Raw genomic sequence first — 27,425 nt, 5'->3', positions numbered from 1 at the left:
AACATTAATTCTTTCAAATAACTCAGTGCCTTATGACAATTATATATAAGGCACAATCTAGTTAAATTCTGGGTGCATGACCTACTTGTTTGTACTATTGGCCCCATTACCTTATTGATTCAAAACATTGCTTTTCATCAGACAGAAATGCTTTCTGGAATCTGGGCTTGTGGTTGATTATCACTGGCAAAGAGGACAGCAACAATCACAGAATACAAATCGCAAAGAGTCATTTCAAAAGAATGGCTGGTTTCAGGACTGAACGTCCGTTATATATATTTTGAAAAGGAATAAAGCTAGGAAACCTATCAAAGAGAGAAAAGAAATACAAAAAGACAATATCAAATAAATAGAAGGGAAACGAAAGGTTCTAAAATAGGAAATAATTGAGTCAAAGAGGTGGGGAACAATGTAAAGAAACACACGGCTGAAGGAAAAGCATAGACTTTTTTTAATATTGAGAATGTTTTTTAAAGGGGTAGGTGAGAAAAAAGTTAACTGGGAGAAACCGTTGGGGCTAGATACTCAGCTGGTATAAATTAAAAATAGTTCCGTTGCTAGACCAGCTGAGGGTCTGGCCCTTCATTTGCAGTGCACCAATGTGTGAAAGCCACATAACAATTTGTACACTGGGAGAGAACTTTGTAAATTAGTGAGCGTAGCACTCAAAAGTGTTTGAATGATATACCAGCTTTGGTCAGCCTGGAAAATGTAGCAGTGGTAATCCTTTAAGATCCACACACAACCCAAGGTCTACCTGCTCAGGGCACCAAAATTAGGTACCACTACCAGTGGATTGGGCAGATCTTCAGAATTCCATCCTCCCTCTTCTCTCTTGCTTCGTTTGATTAGCAGTGAAATAGTTAATAATGTTGCCATAGGAATTATCATTAGGTTTAAGAATCCACAAGTCATCTAGATGCCTGGGTCAGTTCACACCTCTCAGAGCAGATATTCCAGCATTGGTTTACACTCCTTCCTAACCATAAGGGCTGGAGACTTAAACTGTTCTGTAAAGCTCAGATTTCACAGCACACAATGGCAGCCTCCAAACCATTAGCAGTTCACAAACTCATGTCAAGGCGGGCTAGTCTGACTCCTGTTAATGTACCATACTGGAATGGGATATTGTCTGTAAAGTTTGGGATAAAGTCAATAATCTGCTCCCCTTTCAGAGATAAATGAATAAAAGAGCCAGGAGCCATATTGCTTTTAGTGCCAACTGGTCTGTATAGCGGAGTGCAGAGAAGTTTTCATTTAGAGGCAAGTTCTGTTCTTCGATACACTAGCAGCAGAGTTGCTCTGATTACCCTGGAGCGTGAAATTTGGCTCCAACCAAAGACTGCAAGATTTGGCAGATACAGTTTAAGAACTGGTGTATTAGAAGCTACCCCCAGTGTTGGTCAGGACTAACTCTTGTAGTCAGCATCCCAAGTTGTTTCATAATGGAACTTATTATTGGTGTCATATTAACAGCCAGCATTGATAAAAATGTGTTTTTGATTAAATGTGATGAAATTTGATGAAAAAGTGTTCACATTCTCCATTAGCTTGAGAAATAGAAACTAATCAGTCGTTATTTTGAAGGATGTTGAGTATTAAACATCACTTATAGTCTCATCTGTTTTAGAAGCCCTACATTTTCTAGAAGATTGGTCTTTTGAAAATTATAGTCCTTTCTTAATATCCATCAGTGGATCTGTAATCTTGTGGACTTGGCAAACATAGAAAGAATTCCTTACAGGCACTTAAAGGAAATGGGACCAAAAGTTGTGAGGACTGAATCAGATAGCCATCACTTCTATTACTTTTAAGTAGGTTTGACAGGCCCTGTCCTGGAGAAACAGTGGATGATGTAGCCAACTGTTGTTCAGTAAAACATGGTCTTCTTCCCCCACCCAAAGTAGTGAAAAAGCTATTTATTGCTCATCCATAAGCACATTTATTTCCCCTTGTCTGAGCACTTTCTCTCAGGATAGAAGTTCCACCACAGAACTGGTACTGCAGGCAATTGTTCAAACTTAATGACCAACTGATGGCTGTCTCAGGTACCCTTCCCCTCTAGCTCTTCCTAATAGAACTTTCAGCAGCATTTAATACTGTCAATCGCTGGATGTCTAACACAGATACAGAACAACTTTTAATGTTTCCGCATCTTCCCCCTCCCAAGTTTTGGAGACTGGGCCATATTATGCTATTAGGTGCAGTGACTTAATCTATTCTTCTACTTGACATTCAACAATCCACCTCTAATTGTCATGGACTGCTAATTCATTTTTATGGTGTCCCATGATACCACTAACTAAAAAGAAAAATGGGAGAAAGAAATAGTAAGGCACACACACACACACACACACACACACACACACACACACAAAAGTACCCTGGCAGAGAGGAAGAAGGACAGAAAAACAGGTTAAAAATGGAAAGAGATAGGAATAAACGTTAGGATGAGCAAAGAGACAAGAAACATTTTCCCCAAGTTATCCACCCTTTCTTTTTTCTTCTCCTTCTGTATCCCATTCAAATTCTTTCACCCGTTTCCATTTTTTTCCTATTTCCATTCTTTCCTTCCCGCTTGTTTGCTCAGATTTTCCATTTCCTCCACCCCCATCTTTATTACTTTTGAAGATTAATTTCAAAGCATGCTCACTTGCTGCATTTGCAATGAGCTTGTTCTCACCCAGGGCAAATCTCAGAGGACAACATTGTTTGTGATGTTAGTTTCGAAAGACTTTTGACGTAATTCCAAGCACTGAATATAAATAACCATAAACAACATGCACCTTAACCAGTCTGTACCTTGCTGCAGGGAGCGATCCAGTATGCTATGGCGAGGAAAGGAAGGCCTACCGAGACTCCAAAGACAGCCAAGAATTTCACAGCTATAGACTGCTGACGTAAGCCTGAGAGATTTTCATACCACATGGTGAGCAGTTGCTGCTGACAGTTGGGGTGAGCAACAAACTGTAAAAAAAAAAAGTAATAATTAAAAAATAAAGGTATTTATAGCATCTCCGAAGAGCATGAGATTTCAGAAAGCAAACTGCTGTGCCTCAAACATAGACTGCAGCATGGAGATAGACAGCTGGTTGTAGTACGTTCTGCAGCCCACCAGAGCCAAGCATGGTTCATTTTTTTGTAATCAGCCAGAGCTCATAGTATAATTGTTCAGAAAATTGCAAATTAGTCTCTCTAAATATGTGCTCACCGGCAACATTTGTTCAGCCCCCATCTTCTGTTTCTCTTGAAGGGACAAACATTGCTATACTCGATCAGACCAATGGCCCATTAATCTAGTATCCTGTCTCTGACAGTGGCCTGTGCCAAAAGAGAGCTAATGTCAGGGGTGGGATTTGAACCTGAGCTTCTGGGAGGACTGCAACTTTAGCACAGCTCTATGGACTCTGCAACCGTTCCTCTTTATAATCATTACCACCATCACCATTAATAATAATAAGAAGAAAAAGGGACAAATTCTAAGGACTTCACTCATTTTTATGCTGATTCTACATTAAAGCCACTAGGATATGAAGATACATAACCACTCTAGAATTAGGGCATACAGGCCCCAATTCAACAGTCACTTAACTCCATTCACAGGCTTAAGTCCATCTCTATTCAGCAAACATCTTAAGCACATGCTTAAATGCTTTGATGAATAGGGATGGACATTTGTATGTGCTTAAGTGTTCTGCTAAACTGGGGCCATAATGAATACATCAGTTCTGGTAACCATGGCACTACCAAGTAAACCAGTTTTTATTAAAGAAAAAGGGCCATTAACAGTTTCAAAGCCATTGTTCCGATTTCATTTTCCATGTAGCAAACAATGAGGTGAAGTAAAACTTCTATTTAATCAAACCTTTGTCAAAGGCTAATGTATAGGGCAATTTTTTTGTACAAAACAAAATTAACTACCTATTAGTTTAAATGTTAAACCAGCATTAACATCTCCTTGCAAGAGGAGGTGGGGGGGGGGAAGAAATAATACATTTGGGAATATCAATTTGATATTCAATTTGAGCTTCAAAAGTGAACCGAGATGGGATCAATGCTTGAGTAAAGAGGAGCGATGAAACGTTGCTATGGACTGTGACCTAGAATAGATGATAACAAAGTTCTGTAGCTAAGTAGAATTTGTTATTCAGCACTAGTGTTAACTTGCTTCATTTACACTGACTGCTCACAGACCCAACAAGAAGGTTTCCCCTCCTCCCCCGCCATTTGCATGATTCTATTGCTTCAATATAATACAAAGTGTTAGGCTGGTCCTTGTAATTAGCAAGTGTAAACTCTTTAAAATAAATGAAAGCGCATCACTCACAGATCTGCAAAACAGTAAATGAGATACAAAATACAAAAGACTGCTCATGTACACACAGTACATATTTCTTATCACAAAATTGAGATTCTTCTTCATTCTTTCTGCACCACAGAAAAGAACATGCTAGTAGCTACAATCCAGAGACCAGTTTCCTAATGGAAGAATTACAGCACCATTGGGTCTCATGGAATCATTTTATTATAGAAGATTAAGCATCTTTAGTTCCCATCTTTCCACAGAGTGATTCAATTTACAAAATGTATACTGTGACTACTTTTTAATTATGTTTTATTATGATTAAAGATAAGGATAATTAAAAGAAAAGATAAAGGCAATATGTTACTTTTGTAGTTAATTGTGTTAGTGAGGAAGGAGTCGTCCATTTATGGGTTTCGAATGGTAATCAGTAAGAGAAGATTAAAAATATTGAATATTTCTCCAGTCTTTCCAAAATTGGGAATAAAGAAAAATGTCTGGATTTGAATGGATTCATAGTAAAATGACACCAAAAACTGAAAAGGACAGAAAGTCTAACCAGTGCTTTCATATCAACTATCTTTGTGATAACTAGCACATGGGTAAAAAAATCACACTTATATCTGTTTATAATAGATAGTTACAACTGGTTAAAATGTGTTTTTAATTGTTTCTTTATTGCTAGTGCAGATTGAAATACAACAACATGCTAATTAGGATTACTGTGAAACGGTGATTTCTGTTCTGCAAATAACAGCACTTTGATATATGTTTTTCAGTTAAAAGACAAGCTTTCGGGCCTGTCTTTGTGAAAAATAGAATTTACGAATACTGCTGAGTTGAGCTGAGCAAACAGTTCATAGTGAATAATTTATTTGATAAAACAACTTTTGCCTTTTTCTGTACACAAACTTTCCCTGGGGGAGTTCAGAATTTTCTTGAATATATGGGTTAATCTAAATTTGCAAAAATAACTAAAACAAAAAATTCTTGGTCTATAAATAATTGGTCAGCTGTTCATTGTGAGCATTTCAAATCTGAGCTTAATTGGTGACTATGGCCATCTGACTAGGAATTACAGGGGGTCCCCAGAATACATCTCCCCCTTATCCGTTGATGCTCATCAATAGGGGAACGTGTTCCGATTTACATTGGTGATCCGCATATCCGTTGTTTGCACGGATTGGGACCAACGTGAATTGGAACATGTTCCCCTGTTGTACAGTACAATACTGTACTTGAGTCTCATTCAAGGCCACATTCAAGGCTTATTACCTATGGAGGATGTTCTCCATGCTGATTTAGGAGATGGCAGGTGAAGGAAAGCCCAGTGTAAAGGAGTTCTGGAAGTCCTGCAACACCTTGAATGGCGTGGAAAACATTGATGTGTCATGGGAAGAGGTCACATTGCAATGTATGAATGGTATTTGGTGTTGTGCCTGGCCAGGTGCTGTCCACAGCTTCATGGGATTTGATGCCATTCCTGCTCTCAAGCAAGAAATTGTCAAATTGGTGAAGGATGTTGGCTTTGAGGAAGTGGAGGTGAAGGAGGAGGATGTACAGGAGTTGTTGGGGTCTGACACTGAGCAACTGACAAATGAGGAACTGACTGAGCTGGACCAACAACGGATATCTAAAGAACGCAAGGACGATGACGACGATGATGTAGGACAGGAATTCCGCCAGGAGTCTGACGACAAAGAATCTCTCCCGTTTCTTTGGTTTGCTGAATGAGATGACGGAACTCATACAGAGCAGTGATCCTTTTTGTGGATGGTCTGCCAAAGTCTCCAGGGCTCTCAATGACGCAGTGGCTTGCTACAGGAAGATCTACCATTCAAAGATTCATGCAGGAGAGCAGACGTTGATAAAATCCTTTTTTAAGACTTCTGCAACCAAAAAGCCAGCCACGGAAAAGCCAGCCCAAGAAAAGCCAGCCACCACCCCTACCTAAGTTTAGCATAATTGATGCTTTTTATACTGTATTACTGTCCTGTATTTACTGTATTAAAATGTCTTATGTGTTTGAACAGTGTTAGTAGGGTTCTACATTATTTTATTCAATGGTTTATGTGTAAAATGTGTACTGTATAGCCTGTCATTGTACAAAGGTACGCTGTTTGGGAGACAAGAGCATTGCCAGAGGTGAGTGTGGTGAAGTTGTGCGTGCACACCTCCCTTATTCCATTATTTCTTATGGGGAAAAATTCCCCTGTATACGGCATCTCGGAATCCATTGCCCTTTTCAAGAACGCAACCCCAATGTACACCGGGGACCCCCATTCACTGGGCAGTGTTTGCAGTCCAATCAATGCTATTTGGATTATTGCCTTTTTATGGCAAATAAATGAAAGTTATATCTCAAAGAAAAGCGGAACAACACTCAATTAGGCGGCAAGCTTTGCATTTAAAGTCAGTAGACCTAATGGACTGTAGGCCCTGTGCAACAGCAAAACTTTTTTCTGAATAAGTGAAAAGAATCTGTTAATTGTGTTACAAGAATTGACAGAAAAGAAGAAACTTTGTTGTCCTTGGCAGAAAGGCAGTCAAAGACTCATGCCAGCAGGCCCACTGATGGGGTGGTGGTGGGGGGAGCACAAAGGGGGCAATTGCCCAAGGGCTAAGGCGATTTAAAAGGACCCAGGGGCCCCCAGCCGCTGCCCCCCGCAGCGCAGCGGAGCTAAGGCAGGCTTGCTGCCTACTCTCACTCCGCGCTGCTCCCAGAAACGGCTGGAATGGCCCTACAGCCCCTGGCAGGGCAGTGGGCCTCCGCCCACTGCCCCACCCCGAGCGCCAACTCCGCAGCTCCAATTGGCTGGGAACTGTGGCCAATGGGAGATGTGAGGGCAGTGCCTGCAGGCAGCAGTGTGCAGAGATCCCCTGGGCCCCACACCTAGAAGCTGCAGCCAGAGGAGTGTGCTGGTTGCTTTCAGGAGCCACCCGAGGTAAGCATCGACCCCCTGACCCCCTCCCATACTCAAACTCCCTCCCAGAGACTGCACTCCCTCTTGCACCCAAACGCCCCCCCCAAAGCCCGCACCCCTCACCCCCTCCTGCACCCAAACTACCTCCTAGAGCCTGCACCCAAACTCCCTGTCAGAGCCAGAGCCCTCACGCCTTGCACCCAAACTCCCTCCCAGATCCTGCACCCCACACCCGCTCCTGCCCCCCAACCCTCTGCCACAGCCTGGTGAAAGTGAGTGAGGGTGGGGGAGAACGAGCAACAGAGGGCGGGGGGGTGGAGTGAGTAGGGGGTGGGGCCTCAGAGAAGGGGCAGGGCAGGGGTGTGGCTTCCGGGAAGGGGCGGGGCAGGGCAAGGGTCTTTGGGTTTGCCAATTAGACAGTTGGCAACCCTACCAGGCAGGCATGTGGAAGCCCTGGCTGTGCCGGAAGAGTGCGCACAGCAAGGCAGCCAGCAGCTTGCTGGGCACCAGCCAGCACAAGTGCAGCACCGCCCAAATGTCAGGGGGACCGCGTGCTTGGGGGCGTGCTTGGGGGCCCACTGACAGTTCTGCCCCGGCACCCGGAATAGCTGTCGGAGGGTTTGCATGCTAGTTCCCCTCCCAAAGAAATGGATCAGACATTTTAATCTAATTTATTGCTTCATTGTTTCCGGAAACAGCGACAATGAAAAATGAAAAAAAAAATGTGGAAAATGAGAAGAAATTGCCATAAAAACTGAATTTATTGGAACGATTTATTTTCTCCTACACAATTTAGATTGGCAATGTGTCATAAAGCCCTCATGACATTCATCTTTTTCTGACTAATATTAAAAGGAGGGAAGAATAAAATCAGAGAGGGAAGATAGCAGATTAGAATTAATTCAAGCACTCATTTTCTGATAGTACACTGCAATTTTTCTTTATGTTTGCTCCATCAGATATTAATGACATTCTCAGTGACCCCTCAGCTAATGCTAACTTTCCCTCTATGTTGATCAAAATGTCATAAATTGATCTTAGATTCTCATCAAACACTTACATTACAGATGCATTTAACTTTCCTTTCTGGAGATCAACACTGACATTAAATTAAAAGTCGACACTAAAAGCTTATTTTCTGAGCCCAGGATACCAGATAACAGAGTTCAAAACAGACCAAAGGAAGTGTGTTTTTATGGTGCCGAAGTTGTAGCAAATGAGGAATTGTGATGTATTACATTTAATTCTAGAGGGCCAAATTCTGCAGAGCTTTATCAAGCAGAACTCCCATCAACTCCTATTTGCCCAATTAAGCACCGTAGACTATTAGGAAGAAGTTATGGCTGCTGCTGTGCTGGTGTACTCGACTGAAGAAGGGGTATTAAAAAAAAACTACCTTCCCATAATGCAAATGTGCAAAGCGAAACAACAAGTTGGCTACAAGGAGTGGGGTTGTGCAGGGGAGTGAGAGGTCATTAACATTGTCAGGAGCACTAAGTGGGGGAGGTGGGGCTGTGTGGGTCGGGAAAGATAGGACTATGGACTCAGGCTCCTGGCACACATGCAGAGCTGGATTGGGTGTAAACAGTAACTAGACCCATTTAATGGCACCAGCCAGCGTTGTTGTCCTCAGAGTTGCGTAAATCAGCATTTCTCCCCTGAAGCCAATGGAGTGACACTTATTTGTGCTAACTGGCCCCACGCCTTTGAACAGCTACATAGTTTAGAAACTGCTGCAGCAACCCTCTTCCTGCTCCCCATCACACCAGTGCCTGTTAGGAGGCATCCTTTGGTTCTTATTCCACATCCGTCATTGCCATAACTCAGGATGGTTACATGGTTTAAAATAAATCATGTCTATCCAGTGGGCACCACCTGATAATTACATATATGGTACATATATACATACATATATTCCCAGACACCAGCCTACAGTGAGAACATCAGACCAAATACGGGCATCAAGGCCCCCAAAGCCAGAGTCTTGAGTTCCACAAAATGAAGTGGAACTGCAGAGCTGAGGGCCCCCTAGCTCTCTGTGCTATTGTTACCTGATAGGGGAGCTCTTATCCAATTCCTATTGAAATAAATAGACTCCCATTGACTTCACTGGGAACTGAATTGGGCCAAAGGATCATTTTCCTCACAGAATTAGTCAGGATTGTCAGAAGCTGTTATGATGATATACTATCCTGGATGTAGCTTTCCCAAATTGCTATATAATTTGATGCACGACAGCCATTTACCCTTGCTCATCATGCATGTATTGTAGGTGGATAAGTATTCCACAGTTCTCACAATAAGGGACAATGGTTTTCCCAGTAGACTAGTTAAAAATTCTCCGTTTGTCATGGATAGTTTATTATAAAGTCATGTGTCTGTAACTGTATAATAAGCTGCATTCTTCTTGTAGTTTGAGGAGATTTTAAATATATTGACACCTTCATTTTTATTTAGTACCAATTATCTGGGACAAAGGGGATATCTGGACCCAGAGTTCCTGTTGTTACTGATGCATTATTATTTGTTAGTTGAATTGTGGCAGTGGCTAGGAGCTACAGTGACTAGGGCCCTATTGTGCTAGGCACTGTACAAACACAGAACAAAAAGATGGTCTTTGCCAAAGGAATATCATCATTACCCTGGCACACATTATGTGTAATAAATGAGAAGTGTCAAGATAAGAGCATTCGCCATGTCTAGGAACTTCATAAGCATGTAAACCAATATTCATATAACACATATATAAGTAAAAAAGCCTTCTGTTTTATATAATAAGCATAAAAGCCATGAATATGTCAATGGAAACTGAGTAATTTTATGAGGATTCAGGTAAAAACAGAAATCAACTACAGACTAATAGAATGTCTCATACAGAAAAACAGAACCTCAAAGAAATGCTGCTTCCCTTCTGACATATCTACTACTACTTGCAAAGGGATTATCCACTCAGACTGGATTGTTTTGCTTTGATAATGGCACCTTTGCTCTAAATTATCAACAACTGAAGCCAAAAAGAATTCAAACACTCATCAATGCAATGTTAAATCTCTTTGAAAAAATTACGCCAAAAGTAAAATCCCAAACGCATGACTTTAGTAGCTCTTTGATGCAAACGTTCCTGTCGCTTCTCCTCAAATCCCCCTTAGCTATAAATCTTCTGACAAATGCTGGCAGAATTCAATATATACAATATGTTACTCAGATTTAAAATGGGATGTTTAATTAGCAAATTAGAATTAGAAAGGAAGCTGCCTAGATAGATTTTCAAGCTTTTTTTAGGACAAAATGTGTAATGTCCAAAGATATGACTTGCACCTGAGCCGTGTAGTATTTCTCTAGACCCTTATGTTTTCACTATGAAGCATGTATGTGTTCGGTTAACTTATTGCTTCTCTAAACCTACCATTAACTTTGACTAACTCATTTTAAACAGCTAGCGAACTCCTGAAACCCTCACTCAGAGGAATAGTGCCTAGAATGCCGAAGACCCCACTGAAGATGATGGGACTCCTCTGACGAGCACCCCCATGAGCGACTGCAAGATTGTGCCTTTAAACACTAAAGGAAAATATGTAGGTGCCAAATGGTTTTCATCTCTGTATTTATCCACTTTGAACTGGTGCACTGTCCAGGATTAGGGCAGAAACTCCCTGAACCCATGGGAGGGATTCTCTCTCCTACCATGTCCTACCTAGACAGTGCTGCTGCAGCAGCAGCAGCAGGAAGAGCCTGGAAAAGCACACGAGGAGCATGTAACCTGCTTTCCCCAGCACACCGTCCTGCCCTGTGCAGATAAGTACAGCCATGGCCCCACTTCCTCTCATCTCCTATGGAGTCACGTGAGTCCTCGGGTTTATGCGGAGATGTCAGTGTTTGTATTTCCCCAGGAGCTGAGACTGCAATTGTGCCTGGCCCTTGGCTGGGGCTTGCAAAGGACGGAAGACTCCTTGTGCCCTCTCCTAATACATTTATGAGCATGGAGGCCAGTTACTGTCTGGCCTCTATCTCTAAAGTGCCTTGAAAATATGAACGCTACGTAAATGTTAAGTCCAAAATGTAGATAGAAAAGTTTCCTGGCAATTTTGTATGACTTACAGAGGTATTCAGATAACTGCATAGCTCTTTCTCAAGAAATCCTATTGCAGATGCGTAGTAATTCTAAACGAACAACGATAAGTTTGTGAACGGGCCACAGTTAGCCCTGGTGTATTGTGATCCATCATGTATCCCTCACTCTGTTTGGTTTCAAACGTTTGATGTCCTTAAAATTGAATTGGATTAAAATTGAGCCTTTCCCAGTAATTTAGGAGTTGGATATGCATTTGATGAATATGCCCCCTTTCATTAGGCAAATGAGCATAATGATTAAGACTAGCATTTGGGATCACATTTAGGATTTGAGCACTTAGCTCCTTTAGGCTCCTTAGAAAACCCAACCTAGAGCAAACTATTTTCCATTATGTAGTTCTGCCAAATACTCAGTCAAGATTTCTGCAATAAAATCCTGGCGGCACTAAACTCAATGGCAAACTCCCATTTACTTCAGTGGAGCCAAAATTCCATCCCTGGTTTCTCTTCCCACTTTGCCATTGACTGGTTGCAAGACCTAAACAAGTTGTCTTAACATTTCTGTGCATCTGTTTCCTCATCTGTAAGATGAATATACTGATACATACCTACCATATAGGGTCATTATCTTAATTCATATTCTTTAAATGCTTCAATATTCGAGGATGGAAGATGCTAGACAAATATAAAGTATGACTAATAACCACCTCATCCAGTCTCCTGCAGTTCAGTTCTTCTCAAACTGCTGCACGCCGGTGCATATCATCTTCACCTCATGCAAAATGCAGCTCCACGTTTTTTAAGTAGTTAAAAAAAATAGCAACCCAAAGCACGGTCTCCAATCATGGGTTGTCTGCACTAGAAATCTGTCTCCTGCACATTATTTTTGTAATATTATTATTTACTTTTCAGTTGACCTCAGCATTTGCTTGTTGTGATTTTACACAAAGAAACCTGCTCTTTACTTATATTCAGATTTGTATCTGTTAGCTCAGGTTCTGATCCTGCAAATTCTTAGGCATGTGAGTAATTTTATGTATGTTGAGTAGTGTCACTGAAATCAGCAGGGCCAAATTCTGCTCCGATTTTCATCCCCCCGCCTCATTCGCTGTAGTTGGGTCACAGAGATGTAAATGGCAGCAGAATTTTATGGATCATTTTCTCTATTTGGATTAGATAGAAAAATCAATACATTAAAGTCCAGTCTTATTGGTAGAAATACTCATCTGCAGCTTGCCAAATGCACCACTGGCAATGGGGAAGCGCAGATGTAAGTGAAGGACTGTTTTGTCCTGAAGAATCCTTATTACCAGTTGATGCATGAGAAGGGGAAGAACAAAAGCTTGTTTCTTACAGCCCAGGCTGAGGGTTTGTAAACCGGTAGTTGGAGGCTGGGGGTGTGTGTGAAACTATTTTAATTGTAAACTCAGCATATTTTACCTGGAATCATTGAGATGCAAGGAACCTGAACCCCATGATGCCAGTTTCAGAGTTACCTTTCAGGGTACGACCAAACTTTAAGTCTTAAGATTTTAAAAAGCCATTACCCCTTTTGTAAAACTATCCACAGGCTTCTTTATCATCCATATGGTAATAAGTAGACAGCTTTCATGGTAGAGCAGGTAAAAATGATCCAAGACCAAACCCCTTGATCCTAATATTCCCAAACTTTAGAGAGGTCCAGATCTGAATCTACACTTGTTGGATTGTTCCTATCACCATTGTGATCTGCAAACAAACCCTGGATTTGAATGGCCATTTCCAGCCCAACTTGATTATCATACACATTGTAATGAGAGTGATCACTTTAGATAAGCTATTACCAGCAGGAGAGTGGGGTGGGAGGAGGTATTTTTTCATGCTTTGTGTGTATATAATAAGATCTTCTAAACTTTCCACAGTATGCATCCAATGAAGTGAGCTGTAGCTCACGAAAGCTTATGCTCAAATAAATTGGTTAGTCTCTAATTTGCCACAAGTACTCCTTTTCTTTTTGCGAATACAGACTAACACGGCTGTTACTCTGAAACCTGTCATTGGAGAACCAAATGTCCTCAATGCATTGTAGAATTCAAGATAAGGTGCTGGGGTGCTCTTTTAAAATAACCAGTGTGAATTATAAGCAGTGATTGAGCCAGGCAGCAGAAGTAAAATATGTACAAAACTGTTGCCTTCTTTAATATTTTTTTAAAAGAAGAAAACACCAATTAGTAAAATAGAAAGAAAAAATGATGGAATAGATAAAACTGCCAGGACCATTTCAAATCTATTCTATTCCAACAGGTATGTGCACTCAAGCACCATATGAAAAACAGAATTTTAATAACCATTTTGGTAACAGATCTGGGAATAAATGATTTGTCTGGGTTTTTTATTTACATTAGAAAACTAAATTAAGCCTAATATTCTTGAAATGCAAACCAGATAATGCCAAGGTTACATGAACACTGTAGCCATGCAGTGAATGCAAATTTTAATTAATATTTTTGTCAGTTTCTGTACATTTCTCCTGCACTGAGGGCAGGGCTTGGGCTGTCTCTGATGGCTTATTTGTAATCTTATTTGTAATCTATAGTCTTTTTTGCTAAGCATTTTTCTGCAGCCTGTTGGCTAAGGTGGTTGGTTCTGCTTTACAGAAAACAGGGGGTTTGTATTCTGGTGGGATGTGTGTTTGTTGGAAGTTTTTATTGCTAATATCCATTTTCCCCTTTTTGTGAATGCATGAATAAATCCTTAACTCTTAATTATTCATCTAAAATCAAGCTAGAAAACAGAACGTCCCAGCATTGATTCTAAATAGAGCTAGAAAGACAAAAAATCTTTGATACCTGTATAGAACCAAACCTACTAGAAAATCTTCTCATAAAAACCTTAAATGGTGAAACATATTTTTCCTTGAGGTTTTGTACTTACCTCATTCTAACAGCATACGCTCCCCACCTCCCCCGAAAAAAAGAAAACACACAGTAGCAGGTCTACTGCTTCCTGAAAGATAGATGAAGCCAAAATTGGGAGCCTCCAGGGTCAGATTTATAGCAGAACGTATTAATTGCTCTTTTAACAAAATAATTTTAATTTTAATAAAGATACTTTTTATTTTGTCTCTTGCCTCATACAAGGGTTTTGATTCTGCCCCTTCCCTCCGCCCCCGACAGTATAAGACTGTATGGTAGTTTGCCAATGAAATTAATTAAATGTGCAGATTACAGTAAATTGGGAAGTGTTACAAACCACCAGAGATGACTAAGAAATAATTCATCGACACCTGGAGAGGTTGAATGTATGGAGAGGAAATAAAATGAGATTCAAACTGGAAAAAAAAATCCAGGCTAATGCATCTGGGAGGGGGAAAATAATCAGAACCACAGATATTCAATGGGGAAGCAGTAATACTGAAAGAAACCTAGAGATGCTAGGGCACAGCAAAAATATATCCACATGTGTTTGCAATGTGATTTCGCACCAGAATGGAAATGTGATTTTGCATGCATATCTTGGAGAAAGGAACTCAGGCCCAGAATCTTCAATGGAAATTAGCAGCCTAAATACCTTGTTCAGCTATGGTGAGAGCACACGTGGAATACCTCCATTCATGCTGTAGAAAGATGTACACAAAATAGAGAACATTGAGTGTTGAAAAAAAAATCATCAAGATGCTTTAGGGGTTGAGTTAAAAGGAATTAGAAGAGTTACATTTGACCACTATATCCTAAGCTTGACAATGACTAAGGAGAGAGCATCTAACAAACATTTCTGAGACTTCATCAAGACCTCCAGCTTAACTTGGGATAACTTTACTTCATATCTCTGATATTTATGAAAACAAACAGGGGAAAATACTTTTTGGCCCTTTTTGTGCAAAATAGAGAAGCTGAAAAGGGCAGAAAGGCAACTCTATAAAAACTTTTTAAGGTTTCAATTCAGTCCTGCAGCATAGACTCCATTTGTGAAACCTGGTGTTTTATATAAATTCTCCTCTTTGGGGTCTCGGTTCAGGTTGGTGCTTATGCACATTAGAGCTGGTTGAGAAATCAGAATTTCTGCCCCTCAGGAAATTCTAATATTTCTAAATTTGTTTTTGCTCTCAAACAGTACAAAAAGTCCAAATACAGAATTTTTTCACAGAATGGACATTTCAGAAAGATTTCAGTTTACAACTCTTTTAGAGTTGAATAGAATAGAATAGAAATGAATAGAAATGTTCATTTTGTTTTGATGAACTGAATCAAAGCATTTTGATTCAGCACCGTGTCCCCCTGAGATGCCTCATGGGAGTTGTAAATCAGCTGATTTATGTCTGCCTTCTCTTCTATGGGTCAGGCTTCCCAGCTAGCCTACATCTCCCATGATACACTGTGGTCACATAATTCCCACAATGTACCACATCTGTTCAACCAGAGGGGAGGTCATGAGTCCAGAAACTCCAGAGTTTAAATTGAACTTTCAAAGATAACAAGCTCTAAGATACAACCGCATTTACTCCAATCCCTCAGACAGACACAAACACCTACAAGATCTCTATCAAGCATTCTTAAAACTATAATACCCACCTGCTGAAGTGAAAAAACAGATTGACAGAGCCAGAAGAGTACCCAGAAGTCACCTACGACAGGACAGGCCCAACAGAGAAAATAACAGAACACCACTAGCCATCACCTTCAGCTCCCAACTAAAACCTCTCCAACGCATCATCAAAGATTTACAACCTATCCTGAAAAATGATCCCTCACTCTCACAGATCTTGGGAGACAGACCAGTCCTCGTTTACAGACAGCCCCCCAACCTGAAGCAAATACTCTCCAGCAACCACACACCACACAACAAAAACACTAACCCAGAAACCTATCCTTCCAACAAAGCCCGATGCCAACTCTGTCCACATATCTATTCAAGTGACACCATCATAGGACCTAATCACGTCAGCCACGCCATCAGGGGCTCATTCACCTGCACATCACCAATGTGATACATGCCATCATGTGCCAGCAATGCCCCTCTGCCATGTACATTGGCCAAACCAGACAGTCTCTATGCAAAAATGGACACAAATCTGACATCAGGAATCATAACATTCAAAAACTGGTAGGAGAACACTTCAACCTCTCTGGCCACTCAGTAAAAGATTTAAGGGTGGTAATTTTGCAACAGAAAAGCTTCAAAAATGGACTCCAGTGAGAAACTGCTGAGCTTGAATCAATATGCAAACTAGATGCCATTAACTTGAGTTTGAATAGAGATTGGGAGTGGCTGGGTCATTACATAAATTGTAATACACAAATCTTTCCCTATGTTAAGTATCCTCACACCTTCTTGTCAACTGTCTAAATCTGCAATCTTGATTATCACTAAAGTTTTTTTCTCCTGCTGATAATAGCTCATCTTAATTAATTAGCCTCTTACAGTTTGTATGGCAACTTCGACCTTCTCTGCAGGTATATATCTTCTTACTATATGTTCCATTCTATGCATCCGATGAAGTGAGCTGTAGCCCACGAAAGCTTATGCTCTTATAAATTTGTTTGTCTCTAAGGTGCCACAAGTACTCCTGTTCTTTTTGCAGATACAGGCTAACACAGCTGCTACTGTGAAACCAAAGATAACATTGCATTTCCTGTCCTTTGAGGACTTGTTTTCTGAACTTTAACTGAAAGTTATCACTGGTGTAAATCTGAAGTAACTTCATTGACATCAATGAAGTTAGTCTGGATTGACATCAGTATAACTCTGAGCAGAATTTGGCCTCGAATTTTCTAACATGTCCTATGGATGAAAGTCATTGACCTCCATGATTCTAAAGTTTTCATAGTCTTGTTCCAACCTCCCACAAAGATGGACTTTGTCTTTCTCTCTGTGTCACCTTACTGCTCCCAATCTTCCCTGCCCCTTCACTTAATCTGGCCACACCTAATGTGAGTTCACTGTGCTCTGCAACCTCTGCTATCTGGAACAGACTTCCAGCAATGCTCCAGCTCCCTGACTCTCCATTTCAAAACTCCATCTGTGAACATATGTTTTCATCATTCGGTCACTTCTTCATTTTTCTCTCCCTTGGCTACAGTGCTTTAATGCTACAACACTCTCGTTATTTAACTCTGTGAAGCAATTTGTGTGAAAGACATCAGACACAATCAGATTGCATCCTCTGTATAAATAAATCAGGGCCTCAGATTATCTCAGCAGTTCCTGAGAGTTGGGCTTCATATACCCTTGAGTACCTGAGCTCTGTGACCAATGCAGTGAAAAAATATAATTTAATGCAACAGCCAACATTCTGTTTGGAGCATCTTCCAAATGTTAATTATTAATAATGCAATTATGAGGAAAAGTTCCTGTACCATCTCTGTATTAAATAGAATTTGCACAGCCATCTGGTGTTCTGTTTAATTCTTATTAATTTTTTCCCCAAATCTAATTTGTATGTCTTGCTGTTAATTAAATTAAATCCTGTGACAGAGAGGTGGTCTGGCTTTGTGATGGCCAGGAACCATACTGCCTGGGAAACTGGAGCCGGGCACTCGACATCTGCAATTAAAGGCAGTGGGGTGATGATGCGCCCAGCATCTGGAAAGAAGGGGGATGAATGTCAGCTCCCGCAGAGAGACACCGGCTTTAGAAACTGAAGGAAAATGTTGGCCTTATCAGATCCCTACCAACGTTAAAGGATAACGGGGAAAGAGTGTGATAATGAGAACAGAAGAGATAATTGAAAGATATTGCATAGATCTCTAAAGCAGGGGAACTGATTAATAAGTGAAATGGTATTCCAGTGATATAGCAAGAAGCAATGTGCATTCCTTCACTGGGACTCATCTACAGGTTGGCTGCAGTTCTGAGCAAGCTCAGCATTAACTCCTGGGCAGAGTACATGTCCTAAGCAAGGATATCTGAACTGGTACAGAGGAAATAAAAATCTTCCCTGCCTCTGTACCTCCACCCTGTGAACTTTTGCTCCCATTTAGAAATAAATCCATTCATGGGATAACTTTGGTACATCTTTGGTAACTGGGATCAGAACTGTGTGATTGAAATGATTCAGGAAAGTCTGTTTCTGTGTCATTTCTGCATACATCATTAAATTAGGCTTGAATAAAGACTGGGAGTGGATGGGTCATTACACAAAGTAAAAACTATTTCCCCATCTAATTTTTGCCCCTACTGTTACCCACACCTTCTTGTCAACTGTTTGAAAAGGGCCATCCTGATTATCACTACAAAAGATTTTTTTTCCTCCTGCTGATAATAGCCCGCTTTAATCGAAGGGTCTCGTTATAGTGCATATGGCAACACGCATTTTTTCATGTTCTCTGTGTATATCTATCTATCTTCCTACTGTATTTTCTACTGCATGCATCCGATTAAGTGGGTTTTAGCCCACGAAAGCTTATGCCCAAATAAATTTGTTAGTCTCTAAGGTGCCACAAGTACTCCTCGGGTTTTTTGCTGATACAGATTAACATGGCAACCACTCAAAAACCTTTATTTATTATACACTTACACAATGATTGGATCTGTAGAAAAAAAAATCGGTCCTGAGGAGCTTTCACAGTTAGGGCTGTAGGAAAGGTGGGACTAGATCTAGGTCTCTGTCATGCATTTGTCTTTATTTTTAATTGTATTTGGTTTTTTTCTTAATTTACAAAGATGACTTAAGTAACCATGAGATCTGGTATCCTGGTCCACTTTTCAGCTTCTGACCATGGAAATACTAAGAAAATAGTAGACTTTGCATTATTATGGCCCTATAAATGGTTTCCTGTGACTTGCACACAGTGACGGCTTCTCTGGCCTCACCCCTCATCTAGCGTCTCCAGAGACACAATGCAGCTTGCCCTTCTGTACCCATCCATCCAACGTCCTGTACAGCAGAACTATACCAGTTCCTTTGCAGCAGGGTTCTCCACAGCTAGAGTGGAAAGGGCTTATTTTCCCACTGTGCATACAAACACTAATCATAGTCTAAGAACAGTCATAGTAGGTAAGAGCAATGGTCCATCTAGCCCAGTATCCTGTCTTCTGACAGTGGCCTGTGCGAGATACTTCAGAGGGAGTGAACAGAACAGGGCAATTTATCGAGTGATCCATCCCCTGTCGTCCAGTCCCAGCCTTGTGCTAATTAATATCATCACGAGAGTCTTTCGATACACCAGTCAAAGGTGTCAAACCTTTTTGGAAGGTTTCCAGCACTTATGCAATACCTAGGTTTTTGCATGATGTTTTCTCTACTCCAGCAGCTTGATTATTTCACTACTTGACAAAATATTGGGATTGTAATTTTCAGAACGATTCTCAGGAAATGACAAATGAGGTGACAAAATGTGCAACCAGCTAAATAATTTGAAGAGTCAGGGTGACTCTGGGAACTTTGAATGAAGAGTGTACAATTATAAACGTGTGATAGCTATTGGGGCACTTGTGTTAGTTCCTCTGGGATAGGCAGAGTTTGAAAAGAATTAGTCTCAGTTAGAGTTTTAAAGATCAGTTTATAGCAATCAGCTTTGGTAACTGGTGTCATTTTATCTTCCTTCTGGCTGTAAAGTATGTATGGAACAGAGCTTTTAATTCCATGATTACCTTCTATATTGGGCATTTCATTATACTGTAGAAAGTTAAACTGTCATGTTTTGTTGCCAACATTACTGAAGTAGTTGGCTCTCTTTTTATTTAAAAAAAAATAAGAGAACCATTTTAAAAAACATTAAGTTCGGCACTTCTGATGCTTTGCCAGAACTGCTTTCCAAGATTCAACTTGAGAATCTGAAAGTACTAATAAAAAACCCAAGATACTGATCAATAAAACTGCCTGCTTTCAACTGAACCATGAATTGCATATTGGAGTAATAAATGAGTGAAGTTAATAGAGGCTTTTTGTGTAAATTATCAACAAATATCAAAGAAAAATTGATTTACAGCTCACTGAACCAAAAATTGAACCAAAGCTCCCTGAACTCAGCAGACAGATTCCCATTGATGTCAATGGACTTTGGAGCAGGTCCCTGAACTGGTCTTAGAAAATGGAGATACCAAAAACATGGCCCCATTTCTGGTTACACCTTATTAGGGAGCACAACAGGAAAGAAAATTTAAGATTAAGAAGATACTGTATCTGAACTAAAATGAGCTTTATGAGCTTTTAAACTGTGTGTGTAGGATTAATGTTTCCTTATACTGTAATATCCCTGATCCAGGGGAAGGAGGAAAGATGACAGAGCTGCTTTTAAAACTCTCGAAGTGTTTGATTTGGTGACCTCATTTAACAGTGCCTGCTTCTTTTACAGTAGCCTGGTGGACAAGAGTAAAATGTTGCTTCTCAGCCTCCATTTCAAAACAGTATTATTTCCTTCTCTTTCACTCCTGTGGTGCACTGTCTGATGGCCGTCAAGGGGACTGATCATTTAGCAGCTGTGAAATTAAGGAAATGTGCAAATTTTTAATAGCTCATTTTTCTGAGTTGGTGGCTGCAATGTAAGAGGGACTATGAAGTAATAGGGTTAATAAGTGGAAAAGAATAAAAGGGGGAAGATTGAAGAAATGTCTAAAGGCCTGGCAGAGACCCTTAACCCCATCAGATAATCCTGCCTTAGCCTGGGGTCCCTTGCCATCTCTCTCAGACTGTGGAAAGGATAAGATAGCAAAATATTGCCGGAGGCATCAGCTGAAAAACTAAAATCAGGACCACTAAATAAAGATTGGCAAAATAAATTATTCTGTGAGAACTTCCATCAGGGAAAGCCTACCTTAGGCAGTTAGATAGCTAATAGGAAGACATGAATCCAGAAGCAGAATGGTAGAAGGAGATAGAATATCAAATACTCATTAAAACTTTGAATCCAAATGAGTGTTCATCATTGAAACTCCAACTTGATGAAAAACTATAATATTTCATATATATTTTAATTACAGCCGTCAATCACTAGCCCCTAAATGGGTGACTTAGTTACTAAGATCCTTCTTGACATCCACTGAAACAACACAATATAGAACATTTCAGGCTCTGTCCTATCTAAGTGCAATTATGTCAGAATACCTTTATTTCTCTCTACCACTTACATCTTCGTGGGCTGAAGAATGCAAAAACCAACAGAGCAAATTTCAGGCTACTAATAATAGCAGGACAGACCCTCAACTGGAGTAAATCAGTGCAGCTTCATTAAAAGCAATCTTATATAATGTACCCAAAATAACATTTGGTCTAAAAAGAGCAAAAACGAATGGGAATTCAGTGAATGATTTGGCCCAGAATGTTGGAAGCAGAAAGCCAAGTGGGAGCTGGGAAGGACAGTTCTGTAGTAGCTGATAGAATGCCGAGGCAGCTGCTGGCATGGGTAGGGGATGTGAATACTGAATTTGCCAGCAGCAGTGCCATTCCCAGACAGCCTAATATTGCTGAAATATCATAATTTGCACCTTGAGAGCAGTGATCTCCCTCCACCCAAGTACACACCAGGGCATCTCAGTCCCAGGGCGCAGTCCAAAGCTGGAAACTTGAGCAGCAGCGCAGTGCATTTCGGGTTCCGCTGCTGTAGGGTTGCAGTGTGGGTAGTGTTCACCCAGCCGTAACTCGGAAGACATTTGCACCTTGAATTTGCCAAAGGCAGGGAGGACTGTCATACATAAATCAGCCTGATGGCTAGACTTCCCCATTTGTGGGTTAGTGATTTTGGTGCTTCAGGTGGGGGATGGAGGTCAAGCAGCATTCCTTCACAGAGCTGTCTTTTACATTTTGAGGGCCAGATGCCGATCTCAATTTCACCTATATAAATATTGTGTAATTTGACCGGTTTTGATCATGTTACTCTGATGTAAATCAGAGTAACGAGATCCGGAATCCATCCATAAAAAAACAAACAAACAGACAAAAAAACCCATGCACACAATATATGATTTCCTTAAGTTGGAAATAAGTTTCAAAGTGAAAGTTTATATACACACATGTCAAATGCCTTTATACCTCAAAGTCTCTTTCCACTGAAGGAAGTCATTACTAGTGTATTTTCATCACTACGTTTTTCTATCGAGATTGTTCATCCATTTAGCAATAGAGTGTATGATAAATATCAACCTGCTACCATAAGTCACTGCCAATAATGAAAGAGCCCATTATTAAATATTTGTTCTCCAAGTAGGTACTTATAGACTGTAATAAAGTTGACCCCTAACCTTTTCTGTGTTAAGCTAAATAGACTCAATGAGCTCAATCTATCACTATAAGGCAGGTTTTCTAATCATTCTCATGGCTCTTCTTTGAAAACCCTCTGAAAATTTTTCCACATCCTTCTTGAATTTTGGACACCAGAACTGCACAGAATATTAGCAGCAGCCTCACCAGTGGCAAAAACAGAGGTAAAACAACCTCTCTACTGCTACTCATGATTCCTCTGATTATTCATCCATTAGCCCTTTTGTCCACAGCATCACACTGGAAGCTCATGTCCAGCTGATTATCCACTATGACCCCAAACCTTTTTCAGTCACCGCTTCTTAGGATAGAGTTCCCCATCCTGTAAGCATGGCCTACATTCTTTGTTCCCTGATATAGTTAGCCATATTAACACACATATTGTTTGCTTATGCGCAGCTTAAGAGTGATCCAAACCCCCCTCTGTCAATGGTCTGTTCTCTTCATTATTTACCACACCCCCAATTTGTGTGCCATCTGTAAACTTTATAAGTGATGATTTTATGTTTTCTTCCAAATCAATGATAAGAATGTTAAATAGTATACGGTCAAACATTAATCCCTGCGGGACTCTACTGGAAACACACCAGCTCAATGACAATTCCTTGTTTACAATTACATTTTGAGACCTGTCAGTTGGCCATCTTTTCATCTGTTTAATGTGTGCCATATTCATTGTATTGTTTTACTTTTTTAATCACAATGTTGTGCAGTACCAAGTCAAACACCTTACAGAAGTCTTAGTATATTATGCCAACACTATTACTTTTATCAACAAAACTTACAATCTCATAAAAAAGATATCAAGTTAGTCTAACAGGATCTACTTTTCATAAACCCTTGATGATTGGCATTAATTATATTACCCTTCTTTAATTCCTTATTAATTGAGTCCAGGATCAGCTGCTCTCTAGCCTGCCTAGGACCACTATCAGAATATATACAATAGAAATATGGAGAGAGAAATATAGAAAAGAACAGACTGCGAAATGTTACACAGAGAACCAACACAAGATTTACTGAAGACGGTATTCATATGTTATGTAATTGATCTAGTAGATAAAATAAATGATGCCCAAAGCGTTCCTCTGCTCTATAAAGGGATGATGAGTTTTGAAGAATATATTTTGTAAGAGAAGGAGAACTGCATACGACAAAGCAGAACACAGGTTTTTGGATTCATCGGATGCTGCAGAACTGGCAAGTCCATAGGGAAGCTGTGGGCATGCATTATGAAACAATGCACTCGCTAGAGATGAGCCTATGAAAACGAGCTGGCTAAAGAGCTGATGGAACAGGCATACTGAAGGCAGTGCAATGATTGACACGGCAGGTCAGCTACATCTTGTCAGACCCACAGTTTCAAAGTTCTCTGTACCTAAGAGATGAGTACAGTACTCGTGAGAAGGAACAGAGAATGAAAGCAAGCAGTGCAGAGGACTCGATGTGCTCAGCAAAAGTGTCTGGAGTTCTCAAAAGCATCGCAATAGCTATTGCCTTGTTAGTCTTCTAGGGATCATTCTTTGATGATCCAGTACAAGGGTATTTCAGACTAGTCAGCCTTCTAAAGGGACACCAGGGCAAATTCGGTTCTGAGTTACAACCGTACAAGCCCACAGAAGTCAATGAGCTGGCACCTGTTCAAGGCACAGAATTTGGCCCAATTTGTTTAAGGGAGTTCAACTGGGGATGGCTGGAGTCTTGATACTAAGCTCCGAGTATGGGACAGTGCATAGCTGCACCAGCCTGGGAAGAATAATTTGTTCAGCTCCTTTCTGTTATACAGACTAGCTCCACACCATTTGTTCCTGTATGAAAGTATTTAAATTAAGAGTTAAGTTTCTCTTTAATTAATTGCTTCCATAACAGGACAGCGGAAGAGGGAGACCGAAGTAAGCAGGTGGTATGGGGAGGAGATAGCAGATGTTAGCTGGAGGCAGCAGTAAGCAGGTGGTGGGGGAAGGAGGTAGCAGATGTTAGCTGGAAAATTTGGAACAACTCTTTAAGCCCAGTTATAGGAGCCCAATTTCCATCAAAGCACATTGTTGAAATCATTCATCTGCACCTCCCAGACCCAGTATTTGCCAGAACCAAATTTTCCATTCAGAGCATGCTTCCATAAAGCAGAACATCTTAAATATTTTTCTAAAACTAAACCACTTCCTTCTCTCTTTTGCTGCTTTTAAAATATATTCTTTATGCTCAGACGACCAGTTTTGATAATCCCCTTTCATACATCCTATCTGTTCCGCTAATTAAGTTATCTTACTGTAACATCAATGCAGAAGTTACCTTTAAAAATGTGACCTGATCAAATGAGTGATTGAACGTTGGCACTTACTTTTGGAAAAGTGGAAGAAGAGGTCCTAGAATATCTTTTTAATATTGATTTATTTTTCTATACATTAATGAAGCAGAGCTAGGGGAGAGACATAGCTAACTCTTGCACACTCTACTTCAACAGAGTGGGTGGGATTGATGCAGTGTCTATTTCAAAATTAGTTTGCTGTGATCAATAAAACACTTAACTCTTGAATGAATTTGGCCGGTATAATCAGAAAGGAACAACAGCTCCAAGAAACCAGGGTTATAAGAACATAAGAACAGCCATACTGGGTAGGACCAAAGGTCCATCTAGCCAACTATCCTGTCTTCTGACAGTGGCCAATGCCAGGTGCCCCAGAGGGAATGAACAGAACAGGTATCATCAAATGATCCATCCCCTGTTGCCCATTCCCAGCTTCTGGCAAACAAAGGCTGAGGACACCATCTCTGAACATCCTAACTAATAGCCATTGATGGACCTATCCTCCATGAACTTATCTAGTTCTTTTTTGAACCCTGTGATAGTCTTGGCCTTCACAACATCCTCTGGCAAGGAGTTCCACGGGTTGACTGTGCGTTGTGTGAAAAGATACTTCCTTTTGTTTGTTTTAAACCTGCTGCCTATTAATTTCATTTGGTGACCCCTAGTTCTTGTGTTATGAGAAGGAGTAAATAACACTTCCTTGTTTACTTTCTCCACCCCAGTCATGATTTTATAGACCTCTATTATATCCCCCTTTAGTCATCTCCTTTCCAATCTGAAAAGTCCCAGTCTTATTAATCTCTCCTCATACGGAAGCTGTCCCATACCCCTAATCATTTTTGTTGCCCTTTTCTGAACCTTTTCCAATTCCAATACATTTTTTTGAGATGTGGCGACCACATGCAGTATTCAAGATGTGGGCGTACCATGGAGTTATATAGAGGCAATATGATATTTATATAGAGGCAATATGATATTTTCTGTTTTATTATCCATCCCTTTCTTAATGATTCCCAAGATTCTGTTCACTTTGACTGCCACTGCATCCGATGAAGTGAGCTGTAGATCATGAAAGCTTATGCTCAAATAAATTTGTTAGTCTCTAAGGTGCCACAAGTCCTCCTTTTCTTTTTGTGGATACAGACTAACACGGCTGCTACTCTGAAAACTGCACATTGAGTGGATGTTTTCAGAGAACTATCCACAATGACTCCAGATCTCTTTCTTGAGGTTAAATGACACAGGAGTATTTTAGTCTGATCAGCATTTGCTAAAACGCCTTAAGTCTAACTTCTGGATATTCAGTCAAAAAAATCAGAAAATACTTTCTCATGAATTAAATTTATTTCCTGCCACATCAGCACTCATTCTCTCAATGGTATTAGAGAGGGATTTTCAAAAGCATTCTGTGTCAGCCTAACTGCTTTCACTGAAGCCTGTAAGAGTTTTGCTTATGACTTCAAAGGGAACATTGTGTTGAATAGGAGTGGAGTTAGGGAAACCCTTAGTTGCTTAATTTCTTTTTTACTGCTCATGAAATGTGACAGATTGAGAGCCCTGAAGACTGACATCCTCTCTTTATCCAAAGAATACATACACAGACTTCTCCATATTGTACCATTCATGGTTCTCAGTCCTTTCCTGGAGGGTGAACCTCGAGGATGAGTATGGAATTATGGGTACATCAACAATTCCACTGGCATTGCACTAGTGCAGACAGTCTCATGAAAACCATGATCCGATTCCTGACTCAAATGGTGCTTACACCATTGCTGATCTCGGTGTTGCCGCATCATTGCTGGAAAATGGCATATGTAGACTGTCAGGAATGCCAATTTTAGTATGTGGGAATATATAATTTAGGACCATGTGTAAGAGAGAACCAACACCTTCAGATCCATTGTCAAAATACACCTCTTTCACAATGTGTACACCCCTTCAGATTTGCATTATTACCTGCCCATTAATCTGCCAGTTCCTTGTGTCAGGGTAGCGCGGTTCAGAAATTTTCCAGCAGAACATTTTTTTCAATCGGAGAATGCCGATTTCTTAAAATAGAAACATTCAATGGGACAGTGTTGATTTCAATGACATTTTGATGGAAACCAAGCAGGTTTCCGACAGCTTGCCCATGTCCCCAGAAGTCCTGAGATCCTTGACTCCCAAACTCCCCAGTAGCTTTCCAGGCAATTGGCAAACCCACCAGGGAGGTTGCTGAGGACCCCAGGCTACCAGGCCTCTTGAGTCCTTGACAGTCCATTTGACTGGGAAACTTGGGCCCCCAAACCCTCATTGGGGAAGTCCAGGTTCTCCAGTAGCCTACTGTGTGAACTGGTGGGGTGCTTGGAATCCAGGAAGCTGACTGAAATTGACAATTCTTGTTAGCTTCCCTATGGCTGAATAGCAGCCATAAAACTGATCAGACAGTTGTTAATTTCACTCAGCAGCTCCTAGCTGTGAGCAATAGCAGGGGTAGGGTATTGGGGTTTCCATTTTTTGTTGAGGGGGATCTTCTATAGGTAATCCCAGTACCTGCCTACTTGGCAGGGTAGAGGGGAGCTTGGTCACTCAGGCTCCATGGCTCCTGTGGCTCCCAGGCTTTTGGCTCTTTGGCAGCCTGTTAGCAGGGGATCTCGGGGAACA

General features: G+C 40.6%; 1 protein-coding gene across 5 annotated transcripts in view; it reads right to left on the bottom strand.

The window, feature by feature from the left end:
• Positions 1 to 27,425, bottom strand: part of TRPC7 (transient receptor potential cation channel subfamily C member 7) — a 120,200-nt gene that overhangs the window by 51,114 nt on the left and 41,661 nt on the right. For all 5 annotated transcript variants that reach the window (XM_048861914.2, XM_048861913.2, XM_048861915.2 and 2 more), the window contains one exon: positions 2,803 to 2,967. In XM_048861914.2, the coding sequence (XP_048717871.1) occupies positions 2,803 to 2,967 (165 nt within the window). The remainder of the gene's footprint in view (positions 1 to 2,802; positions 2,968 to 27,425) is intronic.

This window comes from Caretta caretta, chromosome 8, assembly GCF_965140235.1.
Source record: "Caretta caretta isolate rCarCar2 chromosome 8, rCarCar1.hap1, whole genome shotgun sequence".
In the NCBI taxonomy this organism is placed as follows: Eukaryota; Metazoa; Chordata; order Testudines; family Cheloniidae; genus Caretta; species Caretta caretta.
The sequence above is the reverse complement of the archived record's forward strand: the minus strand, read 5'-3'. Positions and strand labels throughout refer to the sequence as shown.